Source organism: Xiphophorus couchianus, chromosome 4 (genome assembly GCF_001444195.1).
Source record: "Xiphophorus couchianus chromosome 4, X_couchianus-1.0, whole genome shotgun sequence".
NCBI lineage: Eukaryota > Metazoa > Chordata > Actinopteri > Cyprinodontiformes > Poeciliidae > Xiphophorus > Xiphophorus couchianus.
This window is the reverse complement of record NC_040231.1, coordinates 34,828,681-34,853,372: the sequence shown is the minus strand read 5'-3', so window position 1 is coordinate 34,853,372 and position 24,692 is coordinate 34,828,681. Positions and strand designations below refer to the sequence as shown.

At 41.2% G+C, this 24,692-nt stretch overlaps 1 protein-coding gene across 1 annotated transcript in view; it reads left to right on the top strand.

Annotated features, from left to right (window-relative positions):
- Positions 1-24,692, top strand: part of cftr (CF transmembrane conductance regulator) — a 78,930-nt gene that overhangs the window by 28,935 nt on the left and 25,303 nt on the right. Inside the window, exons 11-19 of the mRNA XM_028015796.1 lie at positions 72-263; positions 11,976-12,070; positions 15,635-15,721; positions 17,230-17,992; positions 19,436-19,564; positions 19,655-19,692; positions 19,905-20,191; positions 20,313-20,392; positions 21,712-21,862. Coding sequence (XP_027871597.1) covers positions 72-263; positions 11,976-12,070; positions 15,635-15,721; positions 17,230-17,992; positions 19,436-19,564; positions 19,655-19,692; positions 19,905-20,191; positions 20,313-20,392; positions 21,712-21,862 — 1,822 coding nt within the window. The remainder of the gene's footprint in view (positions 1-71; positions 264-11,975; positions 12,071-15,634; positions 15,722-17,229; positions 17,993-19,435; positions 19,565-19,654; positions 19,693-19,904; positions 20,192-20,312; positions 20,393-21,711; positions 21,863-24,692) is intronic.

Below are 24,692 nucleotides of genomic sequence, written 5' to 3'. Positions count from 1 at the left end.
GGGACGTGACCAAACCTTGTTTATCTTGAGCTTAAAATGTTGTAGAAGTCAGTGTTCCCCGTTTTTTTCAGAGTTCCCTCCTCATGATGATCCTGGGAGAGCTGGTGCCATCAGAGGGCAAAATTAGACACAGCGGTCGAGTTTCGTATTCACCGCAGACTTCTTGGGTAATGCCAGGGACCATTCGTGACAACATCCTTTTCGGCTTGACTTATGACGAATTTCGCTACACTTCCATCATTAAGGCCTGCCAGCTGGAAGAGGTATGCTCACTTCTACCTATAGCTCATTCGTTCTTTTTTCTTTCGTGGATATGTAAAAAATAAAAAATACGAATTCACCCCATGAAGGATAACTTGTTTCATACCAAGAAACATGAGAAGCATGCCTTGCAATTGAAGAGATAATATATTTAAGAACAAGCAAAAGGCACAATGCTTATAATTTACTAAGAATGATGGAAAACAAGATATTTTATTGCTCTCAGTTTGACTCAAATCTCAACTGCTATTTTTTTCGCTAAATTGAAATGTCAACAGTTGCTCCTTTGGATCCATTGCAAGGCCATTAGTGATTCTGTTTTACTCCAGGTCTAACTGCTCCAGGTTTCTTTTGTCTACTTCTGCAACAGTTATGCAACGCACCAAAACAAACAGACATACACATGGTCATGTTTTTATGACTGGTGGGGACTTTACATTGACTTCCATTCATTTTCTGCAGCATAACCATTACCCTACCCCTAATCCTAACATCACAGACCTAACCCTAAACCTAAACCTAGCCATCACAGTCCTAACCACTAACACAAAAACAGCATTTTCCCTCATGGGGACCAAGGAAATGTCCCCACAACCCTACATTCTAGACAGAAATAGGTTCCCACAAGGATATAAAAACCTGGTTTATACACGCAAACACATCCTTGTAGTTCTATACAAACTGAGTACATTGTATTGACTTCCATTTATTTAACTGCATTCACACCTAACCCATACTGTACATTTTCCCCAACTCTACCCCTAACCTGAACCAAAACTTCAACCACAATACTTCTAAACCTAACTAGTAGAGCATAGTAGAAATGCAAAAACTGTGCGGACTGGGAAAAGGTCACTTTTCACAAAAGCTCTCCCTTTGTTGGTAAGTATTGTGAAAGTGGTTCTCTATATGCAGTATCTACAATTACCCACTCACAGACACATATGTATGTACACATTTTGTTTCCTACACTGACACAGACACTCACACCCATGAGCCTCAGTGTTGAGTGATGGACACTCAGCATAATAAAGTCTCTCCTGAATTCCCTGGTTATGTCACTGCTGTGGAAAATGAGTCTTTTTTCTCTCAGTCACTGGCACCGTACAGTAAACCAGAAGTACATTTTAAACCTGAGAGGGTTTTGTTGACTTAATTTGTCCTGTTAAATCATGTTGTTAATGAACAACAAACGCTTATAGAAGATTTGGGTAGTAGTTGTGAAATTTATATTCAATAATATTTTTCCCACAACTTTTGCTGTGGGTCACGCCATCATATAAACTCACTGCTTTATCCCTTGTAGAACAAACATTGCCTCGGTCATTTGAACAAAAACACATTACATTGCCACAGCAAACAAAGCCAGCATCCAACACCAGCGTGTCTTTTTTAGAGGCGTTGTTTTTTTTTTTCAGGAGGTAGGAATGTAAGAGTGTAAAAATCTGACTTTAGGTTTTTTTTCAATTCTTTACATTCCTGTTGTATTATGTATAGACATGAAGGGAAATGTTTGAGTGTGTGTAATATGAAGAATTGTCATGTTCGGTTCTAGTTTTCTTGCCCACATGCAGAACACCACAGGGCAACAGATAATCAGTAAAGGATGGTTTATTGAATATTCAGGAAACAAGCAGAGGTGCTACAGCTCCAGGAAAAATGGCTCTAGGGGAATGCGGCACACTATGGAGGCAACAGAGAGAAGGTGAGTTCAAGAGTGTCGGAAAAGGGAGTGAGAGAATGATAAACGGACTGATCTTACTTGCAGAGTTGATGGTGAAGGTCTGGGAGGGTTTGACTGTTGGGTCGAGGTAGTTTAGTCCAAAGGGGTTTCTCAATGGGTCCGGGCTGTCTGAGAATCCAGCTTGGTCAAGCTGATCTGGAAGGAGCTGACGAGGCGGTGGTGGAAGGCGGACAGGTAAGTTCTGGTGGGCTGGAGACAGAGGAGCGTTCCGACTGTCGAACGGCGTTTCCAGGAGGGAGGTGCGGGAACTCGGGCAACAAGTGGGTAATTCTCTATGGCGTCACGAGGGGATAGGTTCCAGGAAACCAGGGAAAAAATCCTTTCACAAAGGAGCTCCGCGTCTCGAGGATGGCACCTGGAGGAGGAGAACAATGAGAGGAATTACTCGGGAAGTTTCACAAGAAAGTAACTAAGGTCTTACACTGGAGGGCTCTGACTACCATTGCTGGCAAACATTCAGGAGTCGAAGAACTGTCAGTCAGCTCCTTTTGAGCTCCAGAGATGATGAGGAGATGCCGAACAAGTGTGTTGGAGATAGGCACGCCCCGCCAGGAAAAGCAGTCTCTGGTGCTATCTGGTGGAAGGATGGTGAATGGCCGAAAAAGGACCCAGAACGAAAACCCCCAAACCCCGGTACCCAACAAGAATAACAAATTTAATACATTTCAGATTGTTTTTTAAAGGTTTGTCTCTAAAATTGATTCATGATTCATTAAATTAACAGTACCCCTCGAACGGTCGCCACCTGGCGGCCAAGACGAACTAGAAGGGAGAGAGCCACGGTAATCATTAATAAGGGACAGGTCCAAAATGAATGAGCCGGGGACCCAGGAACGATCCTCCGGACTGTAGCCCTCCCAGTCGACGAGGTACTGCCAACCACGACCTTGCCGATGGGAGTCCACGATCTGGCGGACAGAATAGGCCGGATGGCCATCTATGTCTCGGGCAGGAGGAGGGGGCTCGGAAGGAGGGCACAGATTGCTGGTCTGTACGGGCTTAATCTGTGAAACGTGGAAGGTTGGACGTACGCGCATGGTAGAGGGGAGGCAGAGACGAACTGCAGACGGACTGAATGCAGATGTAATCTCGAATGGGCCGATAAACCTGGGAGACAGTTTCTTGGACATGGATTTTAGTGGGATGTCACGTGAGGATAACCATACTTTCTGAAATGGAGTGTAGATGGGGGCTGGGATCCTTTTGCGATCTGCTTGGCACTTGTTTTGTTCCGCTTTGTGGTTAAGGGCGTGGACCATACTTTTCCAAACCCTTTGGCAGCGACGGATGTGATGTTGCACGGAGGTCACCGAAATGTCCTTTTCCTCAGAGGAGAGCAGCGGTGGTTGGTATCCTATGGAAACTCAAACGGGGAAAAACCTGTGGCAGCGGATATGTGACTGTTATGAGCATACTCTACCCATGGTAGGAATTGACTCCAGTCAGACGGGTTAGTAGATGTGAAGCAGCAGAGGGTCGACTCTAATTCCTGGTTCATACGCTCTGTCTGGCCATTAGTCTGAGGGTGGAAACCTGAAGTTAGAGAGACTTTAGCATCAAGTCCAGAACAGAAACCTCTCCAAACCTGGGAGATGAACTGGGGTCGACTTTCAGACAGGATCTCCTGCGGGATACCATGCAAACAGAAAACGTGTTTCACGAGCAACTGGGTGGTCTGAAACGCATTGGGTAACCTCCTGAGAGGAACTAAGTGGCAGACTTTCGAAAAACGATCAATGATGGTGAGTATGGTTGTCATACCTTTGGAAGGAGGTAAGCCAGTGATGAAGTCTATGGAGATGTGGGACCAGGGACGGCTGGGAATATGTAGAGGTTGGAGGTAGCCCGAAGGAGGTCGATGGGACAGCTTGTTCCTTGAACAGATGGAGCAGGCTAAAATGTATTCTTTGACATCCTTGTGTATGGATGGCCACCAGAACCTGCGGTTAATAAGGGCAATGGTGTGGCTTATACCCGGGTGTGCAGAAAATTTGGAAGCGTGAATCCAATGAATAAACCGGGCTCTGATATTGGAGGGGACATAGGTCTTGTTAGACGGACATAACTCTGGGATAGGTTTGGATTGTCGGGCTTGTTTAATTAAATCCTCAATCTCCCAAGTCACAGTGCAACTGGGGGGAAGAATAGATGGAGGAACCTTATCAGTGTCGTTTGGAGAGTGGACTCGGGACAAAGCTTCGGGTTCGATGTTGCGAGAACTGGAACGAAAGGAAATGGCTAGGTTGAATCTAGAGAAACAAAAGTGACCAGTGGGACTGACGTGGATTGAGCCTCTTAGCAGATTGGACATAGGATAAGTTTTTGTGATCAGTCCAAACTAGTACTGGATGTTCTGCCCCCTCCAACCAATGCTGCCACTCCTCCAAGGCCAGCTTTATGGCCAGCAATTCGCGGTCACCCACATCAAAGTTGCGCTCCGGGGGGAACAGTCTATGGGAGAAAAAAGCACATGGGTGAGTCTTGTTGTCTGAAGCAAAAATTTGAGACAGCACCGCCCTTACCCCAGAATCAGAAGCATCAATCTCAACAATAAATTGCTTCGTGGGGTCTGGTTGGACTAGCACAGGTGCTCTGGAAAAAAGACTCTTGAGTTTCTTAAATGCTTCATCTGCTTCTGGGGTCCAACTGAAGTTGATCTTGGATGACATTAGAGCTGTTAACGGTAGGGCTGTTTGACTGTAATTACGGATAAATCTGCGTTAGAAATTAGCAAAGCCAAGAAACCTCTGAAGTGGCCTCTGCGTCTCGGGAATGGGCCAGTCCAAAATCGCCTTGATCTTCTCCTCCGTGGGCCTTACCTGTCCGCCTTCTAGAATGAACCCCAGGAAGGAGACGGATACTTTATGGAACTCACATTTTTCCGCTTTAACAAAAAGTTTTTTTTCCAGAAAGCGTCGGAGTACAAGCCGGACATGTTGTCCGTGTTCTGCGAGGTTCTTAGAATAAATGAGTATGTCATCCAAGTACACAAAAACAAATACATTCAGAAAATCTCTCAGAACGTCGTTGACAAGAGCTTGAAAAAATGCTGGGGCGTTTGAAAAACCGAAAGGCATGACTAGATATTCGAAGTGACCGATGGGTGTCTTGAACGGCGTTTTCCACTCATCCCCCTGACAAATACGGAGTAGGTGATAGGCATTTCTGAGATCTAGTTTAGAAAAAATGGTAGCACCATGGCAGGGGATACTTGTTTTTTACAGTGATCTGGTTCAACCCACAATAATCAATGCAAGGGCGGAGAGAGCCGTCCTTCTTGCCCACGAAAAAGAATCCCACCCCTAGTGGAGAGTAGGACAGGCGGATAATGCCAGCAGCTAACGAGTATTTAATGTACTTTTCCATTGTTTCGCGTTCTGGTCGGGAAATATTGTAAAGGCGGCTGGAAGGAAGAGGTGCCCTAGGAAGGAGGTCTATAGCGCAATTGTAGGGTCTGTGAGGAGGAAGGGAGAGAGCTTTGCTCTTGCTGAAAACTGGAGCTAAATCGTGATATTTGGGTGGAATTGTGGAAAGATCGGGAGGGTCCGCTTGCTCAGCCGGTGATGGACCTGGTGCAACTGCTGAACAGAGGCAGGATGAGTGACAGGACGTGCACCACGATTCGACATGACGGTTAGCCCAGTTAATGTGAGGATTATGTCGTTGAAGCCAATTGAAGCCGAGGATTATAGGGGAGTTAGCTGAGGGAAAAACAAAGAAGGAAATTAATTCTTTATGGTTCCCGGAAATGACTAATAGTATTGGCTTGGTTTGGTGGGTGATCTGAGGGAGGGCCTGCCCGTCGATAGCGGTGACTCGAAGAGGAGCAGTGAGAGGGATGGTTTTGATGGCCAACTGCTGGACTAAAGTGGTGTCAATCAGGTCCTGCTCACAACCTGAATCTACTAATACGGACAACGGGAGAGACTGGTCTTCATGAATCAAGGTAGTAGGTAATAGCAAGCGAGGAGAGTCGTTATTCTGTTGATGGTCCGCCACCCTCCTCGCCCCTACTGGCGGACCTGAGGGTTTAACCGCTCAGGACAGTGAGTGATAAAATGACCGGTGAGCCCGCAATAAAGACATAAGCAGGAGGTCATTCTTTTATGTCGCTCCTGAGGGGTGAGGCAAGTTCAGCCGATTTGCATAGGCTCAGGTTCTGAGGAGCCGGGAGAAGAAGAATCAGATCTGGGAGGTAAGGGAGCGGCGGAAGCTCTTACGGTAGTGTCTTTACGATTTCTCTCTTTAGTTCTGGATCGTATTCTTGAGTCTAAGTGAATTGTTAGACTTATTAGCTCTTCTAGGGTCGCTGGTTCGTCGAGCGGGGCTAATTCGTCTTTGATAGATTCATTCAAAGCATGAAATTACACGCTTTTTAAGGAGGTGGCATTCCAGCCGGAAGGTGCTGCTTTTATTCTGAATTCAATGGCGAATTCGGCAGCCGTTCCCTGTCCCTGTTTAATTTTCCATAATTCTCTGGAGTGAAAGGTTTTATCACGATTGTGGCTGAAAACCTGCTTAAACTCTCTTTCTCAAAAGGTGCAACCATTATCAGTGGGCGAGGGGAACCTGGCCTCGGCCCAACTCAGTGCTTGGCCCGATAAGAGGGAGAGGACGTAGGAAATTTTGGCACTATCACGGACAAAGCTTTGCGGTGAGTGATTGAAAATTATGGAACATTGTAAAATAAAACCTTTACACTTGTCCAACTCCCCAGATAATCTTTCTGGCATCGGTGGGCGAATCTCTGAAAACGTGGAACGGGCTGGAGGATCTGGATCCGGAGCCGGGGTTGGTTCGGGAGCAGGAGACTGTGGAACAGAGTTTTGCAAAAATGTCATTAATTTATTGAACCATTGATTGGTCTTGATCTGACGGGTATTAAGTTCCTGGAGGGATGATTCATGGGATTGTACTAGTGAGTGTTGTTCTGAAAGTATCTTCCTAATGGTGTCTGCTGGGCTTGGACTTTGGCCTGAGTGTTCTGTCATGTTCGGTTCTAGTTTTCTTGCCCACATGCAGAACACCACAGGGAAACAGATAATCAGTAAAGGATGGTTTATTGAATATTCAGGAAACAAGCAGAGGTGCTACAGCTCCAGGAAAAACGGCTCTAGGGGAATGCGGCACACTATGGAGGCAACAGAGAGAAGGTGAGTTCGAGAGCGTCGGAAAAGGGAGTGAGAGAATGATAAACGGACTGATCTTACTTGCAGAGTTGATGGTGAAGGTCTGGGAGGGTTTGACTGTTGGGTCGAGGTAGTTTAGTCCAAAGGGGTTTCTCAATGGGTCCGGGCTGTCTGAGAATCCAGCTTGGTCAAGCTGATCTGGAAGGAGCTGACGAGGCGGTGGTGGAAGGCGGACAGGTAAGTTCTGGCGGGCTGGAGACAGAGGAGCGTTCCGACTGTCGAACTGCGTTTCCAGGGGGGAGGTGCGGAGACTCAGGCAACAAGTGGGTAATTCTCCACGGCGTCATGAGGGGATAGGTTCCAGGAAAAAAATCCTTTCACAAAGGAACTCCTCGTCTTGAGGATGGCACCTGGAGGAGGAGAACAATGAGAGGAATTACTCGGGAAGTTTCTCAAGAAAGTAACCAAGGTCTTACACTGGAGGGCTCTGACTACCATTGCTGGCAAACACTCAGGAGTCGAAGAACTGACGGTCAGCTCCTCTTGAGCTCCAGAGATGATGAGGAGATGCCGAACAGGTGTGTTGGAGATCGGCACCCCCCGCCAGGAAAAGCAGTCTCTGGTGCTATCTGGAGGAAGGATGGTGAATAGCCGAAAAAGGACCCAGAACCAAAACCCCAAACCCCGGTACCCAACAAGAATAACAAATTTAATACATTTCAGATTGTTTTTTAAAGGTTTGTCTCTAAAATTGATTCATGATTCATTAAATTCAAACTTGTGCACTTAAAAGAATGGTGCTTTTTCTGTTTTGTTTGCTATCAGTCCTCTTTAATGACACCCTGACCAGAGTATTTCTGTTTCAGAACAATTTAATAAGCTATAGTTGAACAAATGCTTGTATTTCTTGGTGTTGAATCTTCTAGCACAGTGGTGTCCAACACTAGTCCTCAGGCGGTTAGACTTCATAGGAAGCTAAATCAGACAGACATCTGCATAACAGTAAAAAAAGATGCTGTAGTTTCTCATAATTGACTCTAATACCAAAAGATACAATGAAAAATAGGAGAGGGGTGGAAATTGATACTTGAAGAACTCCACAGGACAGAGCTTCTGAAATTGACTTAAAGTTTGGTGTATGTACACAAAAACTTTTGTCCTGCAGGTATGAACAAAGGTAATAGGATGTTAGAATACTGTGGTCGACAGTGTCAAATGCTGTTGTTGGGCCTTAAAGTTCTAAAGTCTCCAAAATCCCATTCCTGTTTAAAAAGTCAATTAGTTGGATAAAAACAATTTCATCCAGTGTTTTTGAAAGAAATGGGAGTTTTGATATTAATCTAAAATTTGAGTACACTAAGGGGTCAATGCTGGGATTTTTTCACTAGTGGGTTTACCACGGCATGCTTGAAAACATTGGGACCACTCCATAGTTCAAAGACCAAATCTACCTTCATATGCATTAATAGACACAGTGGAAACTGACTTGGCACTACTTCAGATGCTAACAGCTTCAGTTTTCCTTATCTCCACTCTTGATGGTAGAGCCAATCAGCACCAAGGAAAATGAATTACACTCCTGGACGGGCTGCTTTGCAAGCACCAACCAATACTGTCAAGTAGCATTTTACTTTAAATTTATGGTATGATCTGTAAGCAGGCAAATTTTCCATGAATAATTTGGAAAATACTTGAACAGCAGGGGTTCACTGTATAATAATTACTCCAACCCTATTTATACAAGTGGTTCAAATGAACCACGACACTAACTGCTAACTGTAATCTAATAAATGAAAACTGGAGTCAAATAACTTTCTCCAAAACCTATGTGGTTCTGGAAAATACATGTTTGTATTTACAAACCGTGTTATGTTCATAGTTTCAGGTTAAGAAATGGAATGTGTTTAGCAACACTATTCTTCCAACAAAATGGAAACCTGTACAATTTAAAATATTGTTTGATAATTTGACTGTGATGTCCAGATGCAACACAGGTCAACAGTTTGAGTTCAGGATCGTTTTTAAGTTTGACTGATTGTATTGGTCAATGCTAAGTGGCTTAGCAAAGACTCTGTAAAATGATTAAGCATGAGTTCATAAGCAGTCATTGTCCAAAAAATAGCTTAAAACCACTTTGAGACGATTAAAAAACCAAAGTAACTTAAATTTAGAAGGAGTTTCACTGACTGACTTAGTTTTGTCTTGCTGTGCTGACTTATTGTACAAGGTGTTAACATATTAACTTCATCCCCTATGCTCCAATTGGGACAGTGGAAGCTGCTGTAAAGAAGGTAGGATGTTTCAATGGTATAAACTTCATCATGTCAGTTTGTCTCTTTGGTCTCCATTTATAGTCACCAGTTAGCTTGTCTCTATTTACCAAACCCATGTGCTTGTCCCACCTGTGGTTTGTGTTTTGATGTGGCTTGATGTGTCATTCTTAATAATTTGATAATAAGGTAAAGAAAGCCGATTAAGATGCTCTATTTGTGATCTGTTCATCTCTTGATACAAAATGACTCACATTTCTGCCTTCCTGCATGTTCCATGTCAGAAAGAGATCGACAGATCAAAAGTGTAAAGCAAAACCACTTTGTTGTGTTCAACCTTCCTTTCATCTGCTGAAAGTTTCGCTCTCTCTTGCTGAATTATCTGCAGACATGTCTCCTTGTAACAGAAAACTGATTGTTGGTTTTCCCTCTGGATGAATAGAATAGAATAGAATAGCAGTACTTTATTCATCCCAGCAGGGAAATTACTTCGCAGTTACAGTATAGAGACAAGACACAATAACTACCACTGAGTAGTAGTTGTAGATAAAATAAAAAATAAAATATAAAATGCTATAAATTGTAAAAATATAAAATGCTGTTAATATAAAAAGCAACTTAAGAGCAGTCCTTGCAAAGATTCAAAAAAATGCAGATATGTATATGTAAATATATGTACAGCAAGTGTGCCACAGTGCAGTTGTGCAAAATTGGACTGATTAGTACAGAACAATGATTTAGCTTTTATTATACAGTGAGATGGCATGTGGCAGGAAGGATTTCCTGTATCTGTCCCTACGACAGCGGAGCCGGAGCAGCCTATGTGAGAAGGTGCTCTGCTGTCTGTCCACTATGTGGTGGAGAGGGTGCTGTTTATTGTCCATAATAGACAGAACCTTCTTCAGTGTCCTCCTCTCCACCACAGTTTCCAGGGACTCCAGCCTTAGTCCCAGTACAGATCCAGCTTTCCTGAGGCAACGTAGAACAGGCTAGTTTTTACCAGGCTACTCCTAAATGGTATAAAGTTGTTTTTCATTTGCATCCAGTCAAACTTAAAATGGTCCGATTCCAATCATCGCCATCTTGGCTCAAGTTTAATTCCTTCTTCTGCACTTTTTGTACTTCTGTCTTCATATGGTTAATATTCTGTATAAGATTTATTTGTCATTGTCATCAACAGATTACGAGATTGAGATTTAAAAGATGGCTCCGGTTTAGCTGGCTGCCGGCAGTTGCAGCTCCCGTCGTATGTGTGTTAATCTGTGTATATTTTAAATAATTTCCCTGCTGGGATGAATAAAGTAATTCTATTCTATTCTATTCTATTCTATTCTATTCTATTCTATTCTATTCTATTTGCTCAACTCGAGTTAAGATGCAGGTTATGTGTATTTACATAATATACAAAGATAAAGCAATAAATCGTACAAAATGAGAAATAAATAGACATCAGAAGATGGTTGCAGCGCCTGGAGGTGTCGCAACAGAATTTACATTTTTAACAAAGTGATGTCAAGAACAGAAGTTCTTATGCCTTTGAATTTAGTGCCATGATTGCCATCGGGTAAAAACTGTTTTTTAGGCGATTTGTCCTGGTTTTTATTGCTCTGTATCTCTTGCCTGATGGCAGCAGCTGGAAGAGACCATGGTCAGGGTGTGAAGAGTCATTTAAAATGTCCAAAACTTTCTTGTGGAGCCTGGAAGTGTAAATCTGTTCCATAGTGGGGAGGGGGCCGCCTATGGTTCTCTCTGCTGCCCTAACAACCCTCTGGAGCGCCTTCTTGTTTGCGGATGTGCTACTGCCGTACCAGACACACAGACTGTACATGAGCACACTCTCTATGGAGCAGTGATAGAAGGCCTGCAGCAGGTCTGAGGGGAGACGATTCTTCTTGAGTATTCTCAGAAAGTACAGTCTCTGCTGTGCCTTCTTCAACAGCTCCTTGGTGTTGGTGCTCCAGGTTAGCTTGTCCTTCAACTCCATGCCCAGAAACCTGAACACTGGGACCCTCTCCACACAGGTCCCACTGATGGTGAGAGGCTGGATGTCCGTTTTGTTTTTCCTGAAGTCGATCACCAGCTCCTTTGTTTTGGAGGTGTTGAGGAGCAGGTTATTAACTTTGCACCACTCTGACAGTCGCTTCACCTCATCCCTGTACTCCAGCTCCCCCTTCCCACCTGAGATGAGACTAACAACAGTCATGTCATCTGCAAACTTGTTTGTCAAGTCAGTTCTTTTGTTCTACCGTGTTGGTTTCCATTTGTGTAGACTGCAATTAATCACATCTCAGTGGTCCCCACTCTTAAATTCCCATAATTCTTCATTTTGTTTGGGTTTAGTTCCTTGGAACCATTTAGTAGATGTTTGGCAGGACGGGGAAGCATATTGATATCATTCCAAGTTTACACATTCATTTTTTTATGTCAACTTTAACGAGGTGAATAAGGAAATAAGGCGTCATTTCTGTCGTTAGTAACAGCTCCTTTTCTATTCATTGTGTTTTATCGTTTTTCAAGCTGCATTTACTACACAGAAGTCTGACCCAGTGATCTCTTTATTTGTGTCTGAAGGATTTTGACTTGCTGCCTGAGAAAGATAAGACACCCATTGCTGAGGGAGGGGTTACCCTTAGTGGAGGTCAAAGAGCAAGGATCTGCCTCGCCAGGTACTCACACACTAATCGGTCACCGTGGTTCATCACTCATAAAACATTGCAATGATCATATTAATTATTAAGGAACAATTGTGTGAGTCATAAATAAGTGTTATGAAGTAATAAACTGCAAAGTGGTCTGATGAAAAAAGTTGTTTCTCTGAAATTCAAGTTAAAGGGTAACAATGAATACCAAAGGTATATGCACCAGAACAGGGGGGGTTAAGGGGCCTTTGGCCCACCCACTTTATGGCCCTGCCCTGCCCATCCGCTGGTTCTGCCAGACATTTACACAGGCTGCTCACAACTCTGACAATTCATGGCTGACATCTCTCTGTGTTTGTATGCAGACAGATGTAGAGATAAAACCTCCAGCACTGAGATTTGGACCAAATCTAAGGCTCCAGATCATAACAGTCACCCAAAGGTTTACACACATGCGGCAGCTTCGGGTTGGGTTGGGTCATGAACCAGTCTGACATCTGAAAAAAGGCTTGGACTCTGATCCGGTCCAGGTCTGAACCAATTCTGCCTAAAAATTAAATGAGATTTCTGTATTTGTCACCATTTATAGAACTGTGACGATGTTTTCTTTCTAATGACGTTGGGATGAAAAAAAAAGACATAGGGCCCATGTCCATTTATGGGTCCAGATCAAATGCTCACTGTTACGGTCCGACCAGTAAGGCACAAGGACAAAGGCAAATATAAAAAAATATTTTCTATTTATTTTTCAAAAAAAGACTTAACAAAAGCCTTTCAACAGCAAATCTAAAAAAATATAACAAAATGGGCCCAACAGAAACCAACTAAGGCATACCTAACTCAGGATAACAAACCAAAAACTGACCTCACATACTGAACACACAGGGGAATTTACACACAAAGGCTAGCCTACACAAACGAGGAGGGGTGGAAAATGAGACAAAGACAGACAATGCATAAACATAAATAAGTAATTCAAACCAACACATTTTGACTACAAAACAACTATAAAAACAAAACAACCTAACACCAAAATTGTTTAAGGATTTATGATATTAATAGAGAGAGGCAGGTCCTTTAACATCAAGTCCCCTGTTTCCAGCAGCCTGATGGTTTGTTCCACTTCCTGGTTTGCCTTTCAACCAGTCCTTTCACTCAGCCAGTCCTTCAAACTCAGCAAAACAAAGTAGTTAATAATTCAAGTAAACAAAAGGAGTTTACTAAATGTGTGCACCCATAATAGTAAACAACCTAATGCAATAAACACAAAAAGAGTGAAATCATAAATGTATTGTGTGAAAACATTGAAATAAATACTAACACTGGGAAAACTAGGGAGGAACCTCCACACTCACCTACACTTTGCCCAGAGCAGATAATTTTTGCTCAGGTAAAAAAATAATTGCATGAATTTGTTTTGTTTTTTTCCTCTTTGCTCTTTCAAAAGCCAATCATTCATCAGTATCCATAAATATCAATGGCTGCTGATCGTTTTCAGGTCTCTGTTGGCTGTTGAAATTCATTTTTGTCAGCTAAATAACAGGCACATTAAAGTTTACTCATGGTGTTTTTCATTTTGTTTTTAATGCAAAAATACTGTCAGCAGTCTGGCTGGTTATCTGTCCTACTCAGACATCTCTTTCCCGCACAATTTGGGGAACATGCAGCAAATATAATCTGTGCTGCCTTTTGATTTTAGACCCCCAACATCCAGATAGCGCTGCTGCGCCGTAACGTGATGATACGCTGGAACCATTAGGTTGTCCTGCTGCTCTAAACTGGCATTGCTGGAGGATATTTGACATCTATTTTATTATTATTATTATTTTTTTAATGTTCCAAATATTTGACCAGATGTGATTTTTGTCATATCTATCTATCTATCCTGTGGCTGTATTATGCATATTTTTAATGTCATAAGTAGCTGAGCATAGGGCGCCCGTAGCTGTATGCACTGTGTGTACCTTGAGATTTTCCTTTAAGTAAAACATTAAAGAATATATATTTTTTTTTAATTATCTAACCTATTTAGTATTAACATTTAGGAGAAAATAAAGATCTATTGTGTCAAAACATCTTGTATGTGGCGAGTCTGTGTGAGTGCTGGAGGTCCGCACAAAGCCTAAATGTCATTGGTCAGTATACTTTTGTAAATTTGGCGGCTTGGCGCTTTTTCTGTAAGCTAAAAATGAATGAGCGGAGTTTGAATCCTCCCATAGTTCTAAGATCAGTCGTTTGGATCCTGCCAGAGCTTTTTACCGTGTGCGCGGTTCTGGCGGGTCACCGGTTTATGAGTTTTTTGTGTGTGTGAGTGTGTGTGTGTGTGCGGGCGTGCGTGTGTGTGTTTTGGCAAACTGAAGAGCTAACGGGTCACCCGGTTGGACAACTGTTTAACCCGATACCGGTGCCTTCACACCAATGAGGTAATGATGACAAAACCTTCATACAAACATGGTGTTTTAATACCATCGATCTGTATTCAGCTGTTCTTAGGTTGGCTGCAGGCATTTATTCTCTTTTACATTTTTCCAGACTCCAGTTTGGAAAATGGAATAAAGTCCATTCCGCCATCTAAATGCACTGTGTAAAGCTGCCTTCTGCATGTTCCCCACTGACAACTTAACATTTTTTTCTGATTATTTCCCACCAAATCTCTATGACCACAGCACATTTAATAGCAAACAATCATCAAATCTAGTCAGACTGCAGCGCATGGTAGACCCAAAAACATTGTCCTCCAGGTAAGGGGTGTTTACTGTTTACATCGGGACAGATTGTGACTGAATTGATTGACAGGTGCCATCTTATTAATTGAACAAGTGCGCGGGCCTGACATTCAGTGTAACAGAGGTGACAAAACACCCCATGGCCCCCCCTCCTAAATGAATCCGGCCAAAGGTATTCATTGGTATTCAACCAGAATGTGTTGCTTGTCCATTGAAATCTCCAGAAATGCCTCAAGATGACATTTCTATTGAACTGGTGCAACATAAAGAAACTGACCTGAACTCAACTGAATTCACTTCATCACAGTTCATTCATTTAATTAACAGTAGAGCCACATACTTATATCATGGTGATACTTGTACTGCAGTTTATGAACAATTTTAGATCAAAATCTGCCATCAACAGGATCAGCCAGGTTTACCTTTTTGTTATACTGTTGCCTGACAACCCAAGTCTACTTTTTATTCATGTTTATCATTTTTCAGAACTATTTAAGGACCTCAGTCACATTCCTACTGATGAAGCTTTATTGCCTCACTAAATCTCTATATAGGACACCAGAGTCACTCTAATATTCCAATGCATTATTTATGTGGTTATTGATTTGTGGTTACAGCTTGGATATTTATTTCTGCCATTCCTGAAAGTGTTTGCTTTTTTCAGTAGTGCTATAGAAACCCTTCTTCCTTTTAGCACTCTGTAGACAGGTGGCCTCTCCCCACACTACACCAGTTACCTTTTTCCACTCCTTTACAATGTTTACTTTCTGTAAAACTTTATTGTCTTCACACTGTGCAACAGTTTTTTGCTGTCTTTGTGCCCTCTGATTAGATATGAATATTGTTTGTTTGTTTTTTACCGTAGGGCTGTATATAAAGATGCAGACCTGTACCTGCTCGATGCACCTTTCACCCACCTGGACATTGCAACAGAGAAAGAGATCTTTGACAAGTAAGGATCCCAACAGAGAGTCTTTCATGTAGCAGTGGTGGGGGTTGGGAAAGCTGCAGAAAGTTCAAGGTCAAGGCTTTCCCTGTCTCAGATGCTTATTGACTGTGGGGAAAGTTTCTCTGGTAACACTGTAGTCTTCTGAGAAAGTGGAGCTTTTTTTCGTCACGGAAAAAGAATTGGAATGGTTATGCCAAAATACCATCTATTGATTGTTATGTTATGGTGTGATGAACCATAACTGTGCCTGGTTCATCACAGTTACAACACTTAGATATAAAAATGCAATTAAGCATGAACGTTTTATCATTTTCTCTCCAAAATAGATAAAAACACATGGCAAAATTATATTTGATTTAAAGGAGCAGTATGATGTAAAATCACCTTTTTATAATGTTGTTCCCTTATCAAAAACATACCTGGAGTGTTGCTTTGATTCTTTCATGCATGTTTGAATCTCCAGTTTGTAAAACACTTGGGGGAACCAAGCTCCCCCTTCCATGCACAGCTCCTTCTAGGAGCTGCAGTTTCCAAATCAAGTTTCTGCATGACAGAGCATTCCTACCTCACTCAGCTCCTTCAAACTAGCAGCAGCAGCAACAATTAGCAAACACTTGGTGTAATTGCACTTCGGTTGAGATCATTATAGAAGATACTTCTCAGTGCAATGCTGCTGAAAATGTTGTTAAAGGGCTAATGGAGAAGCGGTATTCCTTGAAGCAACACTGAAGGCGGAGTGTTGAAAAGAGCAAAAACTTCTTAAAGAGACAGAAGCCCAGATTTAAAGGCGTTAAATTGCAAAGTCAAATTTCTTTTCAGTGGTGTTTGATACATTGAGCATTTTTTTTAACAATTAAAGTTATCATAATTATTTATTTTATTATGCTGTAAAATGATACTGTCTGGAAAACGTACTACCCCTTTAACAACTACACATTATAAACAACTTTGATCGAAAATTTAAAAGTGACTTTTATAAAATGGCACACCGTTATTTCAGTGTGGAAGAAAAACTCCTTTACAAACAAAAATATTACTTTTCTTCCACCTTATTTCTTTTTTTTCTAACAGTTTTAATTATCTGAGGACTTTGCTAAATTATAACCATATTCTTCTTCAGTAATCATTCATCGTTCTCATACAGCAGCTGACAGTTTGGCTTTAGCGTTCTCGTGTTTGCTGCTGTTCTTCCATTTCTTTCATTGTGCATTCCTATTTTTGGAACATTGTTTCTCTTCATCAGTTCTGACACTTTGAAGACCAAAACATTCCTATCTTGTTAGTATATGCTCCACAGTTTAGAGCAGGCTAGCTGGGAATAACCAGCATCACTGTGCTGATTTACCTCCTTCAAGGAGTCTTAGAATCTCTTCCATTGTTTCAGCAGACAGCTCTCTCCTGTTGGGGTTTTCTTTGTGCAACTGATTGCAAAGTTCTGCAAAGACCTCTTATTTATGATTTGAATGAATTCCCTTATATTTTGGAATTATGTGTGCAATTATAATCTACAGATGTGTCTGTAAACTGATGGCCTCCAAGACTCGTGTTGTGGTCACCAGCAAGTTGGAGCACCTGAAGCGGGCAGATCGAATCCTTCTATTGCACAATGGAGACTGCTACTTTTACGGAACCTTCTCAGAGCTTCAAGCGCAGCGGCCAGACTTCAGCTCCCTGCTGCTTGGTCTCGAAGCTTACGACAGCATCAACGCGGAGCGGCGTGGCTCCATTCTCACGGAAACTCTTCGCAGAGTCTCTGTGGATGAAACGGCAAATTTCCGAGGCCCAGACCCTAATCATCAGTCCTTCCGCCAAGCACCGTCTCACAGCCACGCCATGGGCGATGGTTATCCCGAAAAACGCAAGCCTTCGCTCATCCTCAACCCTCTCGCAGCTGCCCGCAAGTTTTCATTCATCGGGAACTCCCAGCAGACGAATAATTTCCAGTCCACATCCATGGACGATGGGGCGCATGAACTTTCAGAGAGAAGATTCTCTGTGGTGCCTGAGGACGATCAGGTAGAGGAGGTACTTCCGCGGAGCAACCTGTATCACCACGGGCTGCAGCACCTCAATGGCAGGCGCCAGTCTGTTCTGGCGTTCATCACCAACGCTCAGGGTCAGGAGCGGAGAGAGCAGATGCAGTCATCCTTCAGAAAAAAGTTGTCCATCACCCCACAGTGCAACCTGGCATCCGAGCTGGACATCTATGCCCGGCGTCTGTCCAAAGACAGCGTGTTTGACATAAGTGAGGAAGTGGATGAAGAAGACATGGAGGTAAGATTTGGCAACATGTTTGCTTCTTTTCACAACAGGAAAATCTGTTTTTATGATCACACTATGAAATAGCTGTGCCTGGTTCATCACAGTTACAACATTTAGATATAGAAATGCAATTAAGCATGAACGTTTTATCTTATTAAATTGGCTCTACATCACATGTCAAACTCGAGGCCCGTGGGCCAAATCTGCCCCACCAGAAGATTTTATGTGGCCCTCTGCAAATAGAATCTGTCTTGATGTGGGGTGAAGTGGAGGTGAGGCAGACGCTAGAATACCCAGGTAAGATGAATAATGAAGGTTTTAATGAAGAATAAGCCAAAGGAAACTGAACACAATGAAGATACACAAGTCCAAATCCCTGGCAGCACTGCTGAGCGGAAACTAAGGCTCAACACAGGTAGCAACAGAGAGTACGACTGGACTGAACGAGACTCACGACACAAAATAAGACGACTAACGACAAGGATATTATTTTATCAATCAGCAGTTTTATTTGTATTGTGCCAAATTACATAAAGGTGAAAACATGTTTAACATTACTTAATTTCAAGACGTTCTCATCAAATGCAGAATCAGCTGTTTATGAAAAAGGTAGTTTTATCAGCACATTCTGTCACAAACGGCCCTTTAAAGATATTCTTGATCGTGATGTGGCCCAAAATGAAAACGAGCTTGACACAGCTGTCCTACATCATAAACATTTGGTTTATTAGCCTATTATTGAACCATTCTGTGTGAACTCACATGCTAAAGCTATGCTGCTTGTTGCTGCCAGTGTCACCTATCTGTGCTAAGGGTGGGGTATTTTTGTTTATATTTTTATTTTATGACTGACTGCCATTTGCGCTGTAGGAATGAAAATGGTACATTTCTGTGCTCTTTCAGCTCCTTCAACTCTCCTAGTTGTTTGGAAGATATTCTGACTCATTAATGGCTAACATTAGTGTAGAAAACAGCAACACACCTTAACACACTCTTTGTACAATTATTAGACTACTAAAATCTGCTCATTTTTTATTTCATTTAAAAGATTCAAAATTTCTCTTTCATATATTAAAGATAGTTTCACATTTCCCGTCAAACATGTCCCCTTTTGGCTGTGCTGTGGTGGCGCAGGGGTTAAGCACAGCCCACAAATGGAGGCCTTAGTCCCCGATGCTGCTGTCGCAGGTTTGATTCCCGGCCTGGTGACCTTTGCCGCATGTCTTCCCCCCACTTTCCTGTCAATTCACTATCAAATAAAGGCCAATAAAACATAAGAAAAACATGTCCCCCCCCTTTTTTTTACAAAGTTTAAAATCGAACTGTTTAATAAAGTCATTAGGTTCTGAATCCTCCTTCATACCCGTTTTCTTTGCTTTATCGTCTTTTTTTCGCAACAAAAAATACATTCATATTTGGCATTTATGCAAAAATGATGGATTTACTTTTTCACAGGAATGCTTTGCAGATGAACGTGAGAAGATATTCGAAACTACCTCATGGAGTACTTATCTACGCTACATTTCCACCAATAGGAGTTTAATCTATGTCCTAATCTTCATTGTGATTGTCTTTGTCATTGAGGTAAAATTTAGTTTATTTTTTTATTTAAAACTGTTTTTGAACTTTGCCATTTTAATTAACAGTAAATTCCTCTCTTTTTCCATTCATCAGGTTGCTGCTTGTGTCACTGGCATTTTTCTCATTACTGAGTGAGTGTTGTGTTACGTTCCTGTACATCCAAACTCACCATGAGTTAAGTTCATGTGGCAAAATGAAATAATTTTTTTAAAAATATGTCTGTTATTTTGTACATAAACATAATTAAGGGCTAAATAGTCAGAAGAGATTTCCAATCTGCGATGGAGCTTTAATGAAAAGTGAATCCATGTTTTAATCTCCGTCTTTTGCTTCATTCAACCAGTGAGATATGGAGGGATGGTGCCAACCCAAATTCACCAAACTATATCGATGAGCAGCACCCTAATGCGTCATCGACTCCTGTCCACCTCGCCATCATAGTCACACCAACCAGCGCCTACTACATCATCTACATATTCTTTGTTCACTCAGACAGCATACTGGCCCTTGGAGTTTTCAGGGGTCTTCCTTTAGTCCACACGTTGCTCACCGTGTCTAAAAGACTTCACGAACAGATGCTTAGCTCTGTGCTACGGGCCCCCATGTCTGTGCTTAACACCATGAAAACAGGTACTCTGCTTTTTGGTACCGCTTCTCTTCTTGGCTTAAAAGTTAGTAGTGAAAGTGTGGTGGTAACACTGCGCAGTAGATTTATTTCCCTTCTTTTTCTTTTTCATTTTTCTCTTTCTAGGCCGGATAATGAACAGATTCACCAAGGACATGGCTGTCATTGATGACATGCTACCTCTAGTGCTGTTTGACCTCATACAGGTATTTAATGACACAACAAATAAAGTTGATGTTGTTGCAGACAGAATGTTACCTTTGTTGTACCGACACATATTCCCTTGATTCACATTGTTGATACCTCTGTCATATCAAATGTTGTTTTGTTTGTCATGTAAACATTCTATTTTTTGCATTGTAATTTTTCCAGATACAACTATATTTATTGAAAAACAAAAACAAACAAACAATCCCAATCTCTTGCCATCTAAAAAAAGACTCCCATCTTCTTTGCATTTTCCTTTTTTTTGTTGTTGTTGGGGGGATGGGAGGGGGATTTTAAAAGTTTACTCAAAATTTGCATGACCATTGGATGGAAACATAGCTACTGTTGTATATCCAGATACACTCACCGCTCACCTTCAGGTTCTAGATGATTTCAGAAACTTCTGTCTCGTTCTTTGTATGAGAAACCATTTTGGTACTGAACTAAAACGGCCATATTACTTTATTGGGAGGTAACTACTGGTAACACAGGAAGATAATGATTTCAGGCAGTCTTTAAACTCCTCCAGTGCGACTGCATTGAAACACAAAGTAATGTGTATACTTGGTGGCAGTAGTTGCCAAGGAGGTTGCCACATGGTGTAAAAAGCATTAGGAAGCTGTTACATTTTCACTACTTTGTTTCAAATAGCTTTTAAAATGAAATCATTTGCTTTTTTGTATTATTTATGTCATCTTTGATATTAAAAGTCCTTTGATTATGTTAAACATTTATGTCTGACAAAGGGGGAAAATACTTGTTCTTAACACTGGACATGTTAAGAGAGGTTAAGAGAGGTAAGAGAGAGAACAAACCTGAGAGGTTCTGAACCTCTCAGGTTTGTTAGTACTAAGTCATTCTCTGCGTTTTTATCAACCTAACCATTCCTGCTGCATTCTAGCTATACACTGTATACAACCTCCATACCCACCTATTTAAATATTCATGGTTTCACTATACAAAAATGTTACTTTATAAGGGATCACTGATAACTGGAGCTGGAAGGTCTGCAAAACATTTGGTAATAACTAGCTGTGAGGATACAGTGAAATGATCTCTGCTTATTCACATTATAAAATAAAAGTGTTTGTGTTGTATTACATATTGTGTTGCTACAGTTGTTCAATTGATTAAAACTTTATTCGTGTTCTTGAGGTATGTAATTTGAAAGCATCTGTCACATTTTTATTTATGGTAAATATAGTGTTAGAAGAACTTTAACAGTTGCTTTATTGCAAATGAACTCTTTGGAACAAACAACAATAAAAATAATTACTTCATTATTTCCTTTTTATCCTCTCACTTTTCCTCACACTAGTTAACTTTACTTGTCATTGGGTGCATCTTCACGGTGTCCATCATGAGACCATACATCTTTATATCCGCAATCCCTCTGGCTGTTATCTTTGTGGTCATCAGGAAGTACTTCTTGCGAACAGGACAACAACTCAAACAGCTAGAGGCTGAAGGTAAGAAAAGAAGACTTAATTCTGGTTATAGTTGCAGGTGGAGCCCTAAGGAGATGTCTTGAAATTCCAAACACATGTTGTATTAGCCTTAGAACGAAGGACAGCACATCAGCCAACATGTTTTCTGACTCCTCCTTATAGCAGATTTTGAGGATGTACTCCAGTTTTCTTTTCTGAAAAAAAAGACATCTGGGTTTCAGTCTCAGCGTTCTAGGTTACAGACTCAAGCCAGGGAGTAGAATTCAAGATGATCAATGCCTTCTTTATATTCCTGTAGGACAGCTCATACAACTGGTCTATGATCAATGTCCAGCTTAAATCATGGCTTGAAATCTGGGTTGAAATCAACAGGGGAACAAAGTAATTTCTTAAGATTCTCAGAAGGTTGTTGACATTTTTCAGACCAAGGACCAGTGAAAGAATCAGGGGAGATGACCTAAGTTCTTTCTTGTTCAAGGAGCCTAAAAGTCAAGAATGATATTTGCATCCATAGGACACACTTCCCCCCATCAATGTTTTGCCCAAGAAAATTGACTACATTTGAATTTTGTAAGATTAGGTTTCAGTGAGTGAAAAAAGTGCTTGAAAACCTCTTGCCAAGTATCAAGATAGGTAACTCAATCACTGGAGTACTCAAGGTCTTCTAGATATACCCTGCTGTTTGACATTTCTCAAGACTGTTTACAAAAGATGTAGATGGAGAACCTGGGTCACGGACTACACCCAGGTACAAGGTATCAAGCGTGTTTTTAACAAAATACTCATTTCAAGTGAGTATTTTTTATGACCTTTGTTGGGCCAACATGATATGTACGCTGGTTAATAGGTGTAGGATTGGTGAAATCAATGTCTGGAGACTTCACATCTTGGTTGGGATCAAAAAGAAAGTGGAAGTCAAATATGAGTTTCAGAAAATCATCAGCCGTGTCCCCCTGACAGGTGAGACTAACAGTTGGGCACATTAGACAAAATTTCACTGTTGTTGCACCATGACTCTATTTTTGCATATGAGCAGGTTTCTTGATTACTGCATGAAGTAGCAGAATCAAAAGGTGTGTTAGCTGCCAGGAAGACAGGCTCCTCACTTATCTAAAGTGGATAATTTTCATTCTGACTAGAGTAGTAACATTTCATCATATTAGTATGACACACTCTAGTCTTGTACCAATGAGATTGAGGGGTCTCAACAATATAAACTAAAAAAATTCTGAAGAAATTTAAACAGGGCCTGCCAAAGTGTACCCGTCGATTGGAACCCAGTGTTCTGATGCTAAAAATTAGCATCAATGCTAATGTAAGCTACAATGTACTTAATCTCATGTGGAGAGTCACAAGCATGTTGAGTAACATGGACTTACTCCATTCAGTGTGTTAAAATTAGTGTATAAGCTAAAATTAGCCAAAATGCTAATGTTAGCATAAATGCTTCCAGTGACATGTGGGGCATCACTAGCATATTATCTTAGATTGACTTCCTCCATTCAGTGTGTTAAACATGGCTAATAAATAAAAACATAGCTAAAAAGCTTATTTTAGGGAAAAGGGTTACCTACCTGTGCACTGTTCCCCCACTAGTGCACTGCTAATGTTTGTGCTAATATTAATGCTCTGCCTTCTGATTTTTACTTTTGCAAACGTAAAAATCCGATGTTTACTTTGCTACCAGAAAATGCACTCATCTCTTAGCAACAGATTAACCACAAATATTGTTATTCTTCAAACAAAATAAGATTTCTTCTGCTCTTTTGAAATGTTACTTATCTTACGTTACTTACTACTTAACAAGATTGTGCAGTTAGTGAATTTGGCAGAAAAGTGAAAATGTTTTTCTTTTTTTGTCATTGGTGGTAAATATCTCATAAAGCAGATATTCAACACAAAAGTAAAAATCTGATTTATGCAGGCTGTTACCAGAAAAAAAATGCTAATCTCTTAACACCAAATTAATTATTGTTTATAAAACATAAACTCTTTTGAAATACTACTTATCTTCTGCTACTTAACAAGAATTGTGCTGTTGGTGAATTTTGCAGAAAAGTGAAAATGTTTTCTATGTTTGTTTTTTTTGTCATTGGTGGTAAATATATTATAAAAAAAACATTCAACACAAAAGAAAAATTCAGATTTATGCTTTGTGGCAGTTCACCAGAAAAAAAATGCTCATCTCTTAACACCAAATGTCAGGATCTGTGTTTTTCTCTGTGTTTATTTTGAGTTTTCTGTGTCCCTGAGTCTCTGTGCTGTCCTGTCTCCCCTTGATCATTCCCAGGTGTGTCTCGTTTCTGTGATTACCCTCTGTGTATTTAATGCCACCTGTGTGTCTGCGTCCTGGTCGGGTCCTAGTCGTTTGTGCGTGCTGTCTCTGTCTTCATGTCCATTCGTATAGCTAGTGCTACCTGTGTTGAGCCCTGGTCTCCGCTCTGCAGTGCTGCCTGGTTTTGGACTTTGTGTTGGCTTTTTCTTCATTAAACCACCATTATTCATCTAACCTGGTTCCATCGCGTCTGCCTCACCACTCATCCACACCGCACCTCAGGACACCAAATTAATAACAAGTAATATTATTGTTTATACAGCATAAGTTCTTTTGAAATACAGCTTATCTGCATAGACACAAAAAATGTACAGTTGGTAAATTTTGCAAAAGTAAAAATCTGATATCTGCTTTGTGGCACTTGGTTACCAGAAAACATACTCATCTCTTAGCAACAAATTAACAACAAATATTGTTATTGTTCAAAAAAACTGCTCTTTGGTGTTATTGGGGTTTTTTTATCTTTAGCTGGAGGGTCATTAAAAGGCATGTGAGAACACAAAATTGAGCAGGTAG